The sequence below is a fragment of the Arachis ipaensis genome, chromosome B1 (assembly GCF_059453495.1).
Source record: "Arachis ipaensis isolate K30076 ecotype BB chromosome B1, ASM5945349v1, whole genome shotgun sequence".
Classification (NCBI taxonomy): domain Eukaryota; kingdom Viridiplantae; phylum Streptophyta; class Magnoliopsida; order Fabales; family Fabaceae; genus Arachis; species Arachis ipaensis.
In genome coordinates this window covers 39,027,987-39,033,312 of record NC_142436.1, presented here as the reverse complement: position 1 = coordinate 39,033,312, position 5,326 = coordinate 39,027,987, and the positions used below count along the sequence as shown (strand labels likewise).

At 34.1% G+C, this 5,326-nt stretch overlaps 1 protein-coding gene and 1 pseudogene across 1 annotated transcript; both read left to right on the top strand.

Annotated features, from left to right (window-relative positions):
- The first annotated feature begins 452 nt into the window (after positions 1–452).
- LOC107628906 (peroxidase 39-like) lies at positions 453–2,053 on the top strand. Its single transcript, XM_088502697.1, has 6 exons — positions 453–488; positions 841–1,084; positions 1,198–1,239; positions 1,390–1,535; positions 1,613–1,801; positions 1,871–2,053. Exons 1-6 carry the CDS (start codon positions 453–455, stop codon positions 2,051–2,053), a joined length of 840 nt encoding a protein of 279 aa, XP_088358823.1.
- Positions 2,054–2,154: 101 nt separating this feature from the next.
- On the top strand, positions 2,155–2,746 carry LOC110262485 (clathrin light chain 3-like; annotated as a pseudogene).
- The last annotated feature ends 2,580 nt before the right edge of the window (positions 2,747–5,326 follow it).

Sequence of the window (5,326 nt, the reverse complement as noted above, 5' to 3'; positions counted from 1 at the left end):
CACACACGCGCCACCGCCCCTCCGCCCCCTGTTTCAAATCGAAAACACATCGTAACACCTCCTTCTTTGTATGAATCTCCAGCAATTTGTTACATGAACTATTGCGAGTGCTACTTTAATTTGCAACAAATGATTTCACAGTTCCTTTTCTCTTTACTTTTCTATGTTGTTTCCTTGTTTTGTGAATCTATTACTATTGCCCTCTGTTTCCTCTTCTTGTTCCATATCTCATATTTTCTGATTCTTCCCTGTAGCTGCTTTGGTTTTACCCGCTATATGAAGAACTTCATTCTGTTATCTCAATCTCTTTGTTCAATTCAGCAATTAATTCGAATTGTATTGGAATTTTGAACTATGGTTTCACTTAATCTGTAACCCTAACTTGCTCTTTTTCAGAGCTTGAAATGAAGAGGATTTTGCTCTACATTTTCAAAGAAAAGCAGAAGAAAAGCATGGAAGCTGGTACAATTCCAAGTTTCTACAAGAAGGCATGTGAAATTGTTACTTTTTCATACTTCGTTCTAGTATAAAATTTGTGTCTATATCATAGTAGACTTCTCCCTCTTCACAATAAAATTTGAATTAGTTCCCAGTGCATCATATCCCTACCAAATCGAACCCAATTTGCTCCATAATTGTGCCAGACAAGTACAATTTTGTCAGAGTATCTGTCTTTGCTGCATATAGGATTAATTTTACACAAGTCCTCTAATGTGTAATAGGATGGTTAAGTTTATCAGTGAAAGCAATTTTTTTCCTCTGCCAAATTTTTGTTTTCTTTTGCTAATCATACCTTCTACTTCAATCTGTTTTCTGTCTGTCACAGTAACTTGCATCCAGTTTAATCCTGTTGATGATAATTACTTCATTAGCGGATCCTTGGATGCTAAGGTTCGCATATGGAGCATTCCTGATAGGCAGGTTGTTGATTGGACTGATATGCATGAGATGGTTGCTGCTGCTTGTTATACACCTGATGGTCAGGTTGGTCTAAAGATTAATATGCATGCATTCACAACATTTGGAAATTCAACTTTTTTAGTTGCATCTCAATCAAATTTGCTAGTTCCTGCAGAGTGCACTGGTTTGTTCTTACAAGGGCAGTTGCCACTTATATAACACATCAGGTACCATCGCTGAGACTTTATTTTCTAATAATTTTTATAACACATTGGTACCACTTATATAACACATCAGGTACCACTTACAGGGCAATTGGCAAAGTACAGGTTTCTGAAGGTATCATTTTCTGGCTAACCTATTCATTGGTTATATCGCTTAAACTTGTGATACTTTTCTCAGTTGGTGACATTCTCCTTATTTACTGAACACTGAATGCTGATGATTTGGACGCAATGTGGGTTTGCTTAAGAGAAAATTGTGTAATAGATGATGCTACTGGCTTGGGTTTCCATGCTAAAAGCTGCCCAAAAGCTGAGAAGATTGTTTCTGATTTTGTGAATGAGCACATCCACAAAGCTCCTTCACTTGCAGCTGTATTAATAACAATGCATTTTCATGATTGTTTTATCAGGGTAATTATTTAGTTATTACTTAAGTAATTACTAATTAGCTTGTTGTGTTTCAAAATAACCTGAGTTTTAATTTTTAGGGGTGTGATGGATCAGTGCTTTTGAACAACACAAACAAGCAAGTTGAGAAGAATGCTTCACCAAACTTGACAGTGAGAGGGTTTGACTTTATTGAGGGAATAAAGAGCCTTGTGGAAGCTGCATGCCCTGGTGTTGTTTCTTGTGCTAATATCTTAACTTTGGCTACCAGAGACTCTATTGTTGCCACTGTGAGTACATCAACATAATAATTATTCATCAACACTAATATTATATAATTAACATGGGATTTTCTTCAGGGTGGACTCTTTTGGCAAGTTCCAACAGGTAGAAGGGATGGTTTAGTTTCTAATTTGTCAGAATCCACAAGAAACATTCCTACTCCATTTGATAACTTCACCACCCTGCAAACTAAGTTTAATAATGCTAGACTTGATCTCAATGACTTAGTCATCCTATCTGGTATTTACATTAATAAGTAGCTTATTAATAAGTAGCTTAGTTATCCTATCTTAGGTCAATTAAAGTCAATTACATGTTTGCGGAACTCAGTTGTGAACAAAAATGAATTCCTTATGCAGGCAAAATGCCATTCAGTTAGAGGAGAAGGAGAAAAGGGAGAAAGAAATGAGATCGAAGATTATTGAGGAAGCTGAGGAATATAAGGTGGCTTTCTATGAGAAAAGGAAGCTTAATGTTGAGACTAACAAGGTTCAAAACAGAGAAAGGGAGAAGGTAAAACATCATCATCATCATTGTTCACTTCCTTCCTGTCTTTTAATTCTATAATAAATTTCGCTTATGGAACAGCTATACTTAGCTAATCAAGAGAAGTTCCACAAAGAGGCCGACAAAAATTACTGCACCTGATGCCGCCTCACATGATGCCGCCTCCACCTGCACCTGCCAAAGGCCCCAAAGATGGCAAGGATGCAAAAGAAACAGCATTTAAAAATGGGAAGCCTGCACCAGAAGGTGCACCTGCATCGCAACCGAAGGATGCTGCCACCAATAATGGCACTACAGAGGTACCCCAAAAAGAAGCTCCTTCCACTAAGGAGCAATCTGCTACATAATTCTGCACATCACTTTGGCTTTCTCAGAACCTCATTTCTGCTGTCGCCCTTCTCAGTGAAGTCTTTGCGGATATCTTTTGTTCTTCTCTTTAGTTTCTATGGCTCATTGGTTCACTATTTTTATATTTTTCATTTTTACAACATTATGATTTTGTATCTATCAAAATCCATTATTTTTTACTTGCTTTGACCTTTGACCATAGAAATTCAGTGTTCATCAGTTTTGATACAACGAGAATTTGTCAATTAAGTAGCTTAAACCTTGAATCGATCTGATATCTAATGATTGCTACCTAATCATTATGGCCATTTAGGTTTCACTTACACAGGCAAGAATAGATGAGTAAACTCGATGAGGACTCTGATGGTTTCTTTCAGCCACATGTATGGATTCTTATTGTTATTGGGTTTTCTATTTAGTGTTCTCTTCATGTGTTTAATTGAGTTGTCTCATTTTTCCATTAAAAAATGCAGCTATATTGATATGCTTGAAAAGGAAGAAGCTTAAATCTACTGCTAATAAGGATCTCAACAAATCGTCTGCTGATGAGGTATTGCTAATATTTTTAAAAAAATTTTCAATGTGATGCTTACAGTTTAAACATTTTTAAGTAAGCTCTTATATTGGACTAAAGTCCTTATACTATGCTAATATTTTTCAACCAAATCCTTCTCGTGTAAAAATTTCGTAATCAAGATCTTATGCTGTACAAAAATTTTCAGGAAAATGGTAATTTATCATCCATGACCATTACATGAGGTTGATTACAAAATTTTAAACTCAAGGATCTTGTTAAGATATGCTTCTATGATATAGGCACTTGATTAGATATACGTAACGCGTATAGAATATACTAATCTGATTACAAGTTTTAACTATAAAGACATAATTAAAAAATGAGTGACAGTGAAACTATAAAGACTTTCACTAATATAGCCTTAGCCTTTTTTTATATTCTTGTATAACAAAATACAATATTCTAGTATAATATCCAACCTAAGATATTTTGTCTTTTCGGGGGATCATCTTGTCTCCACTTTATAATATCCTCAAACAAGGCTGACAAGAAGACATGCCAAAGGAAAGGTAAATGCATGTAATTGAAATCTAGTGGAGTAATTGAAATTTCAGTTTCTTTTTTTTTTTCCATTAGAAAGTCTTGAGGTGTCCCATTTCCTTTAACTTTTATACCCTGATATTCTTTTTTGCCATAACCTGGTCTTGGAAGATCCTTAAAAAGCGACACTCGTTAAGGATATGTGCCAGCTCCAACAATTAATATAAACTGCCTTTATATTACTAACATTGCCAAATACCAGCAACAAAAATTTCTTCCTGGCTCCATACCATTAGTTAATGATATTAGTCATCATAGTTTGAATCATAAACTTATTTCAGTGTTAACAAAAAACAAAGTTTCCTTATTCATCTCCTTTCAATTGTTGTTATATTCTTTTTTACTTCAGGAATCGAAAATAGTTGACCTTGTCAAACCATTGCCTGGTAGTAAGATCATGGTCTGGTGGCCAGCGGACAAAACGTAAGTATTTCAGTCTTCTTACCAACTGTGGCCTTTATTTCTATTTTTTTAGAATCTGAATAGATACTATGTAATTATGTTAATTTGAATTAGAATTTGGGAAAACATGAAATTCATGCAATCTCTATCCTCTCTTCCATCTCAGCAGTTATGATGGTATATGATGCTGTAGTATGTCCATGCTTGTGAACTATCAATTTAGGATAATGCTAATACTTAGAGCAAAAAATGCTATTAATTGTCGAAGGCTTCGGCATGAAATTCCTATGGATAGTGAAAAAATAAAGTTTATTGTTGATAGAAAAAGAAATCACTATACAAAAGGAGGGTGTAATTGTTGTGTGCAATCTCATTCCTTTTCTTACTAGGTCTTAGCTTCTTCATTAAGCTCTCTTATTTTCCATATATATAATTGATGCTCTTATAAAATTCTTTTCTTCAGGTTTTATGGGGGGTTGTTGAATCTTATGATCCTGTCAAAAAAAGGTGTGTATAAAGCTTCAGTGCCTTTTTCAGTTATTTTTTGACATGTTTGATTTCATCAATTTAATACATGCATAGTTACATTGTGCTACCAGGTACAAGGACTTGCTCTTCAGAGACTCGCCGAGGCATCGGATACGCAAGTATAATCCGGTCTGTTGAATCTATAGTAGAGACTCGTCGTGTTAGATACTTCATAGATACTTTTACATATTTCTAGCTATACTTTATTATTTTTCATACTATTTTTTAAACTTATTTAGAGTATCACATGATTACATTTCTCTTTTAGTTATAAGTTGTGTTTTATGTTAATTATTTTATCAAATTTGTATAGATATATGTTAATTATTATAGTAGTGGCATAATGAGTGTATGTTTATCAATTTGTTATAATATGAAATTAATGAATTTAGATTTCAATTTGTGGTTCTATATGACCCTGCTGTTATCATTTGCATCTTTGGTTACAATAAAATCGACGGCAATGCTGTCGCTTTTTAAATTTAACATAGACAAAAATCGACGGCAATGTTGTCGATTTTAATGTAAAATAGACAAAAGAAAATGGAAAATATGTCGGTAATTTAATAATTAAATCGACAGCTAATTTGTCAATTTTAATAAATAAAAATATCGACACAAGTGTCGTCGA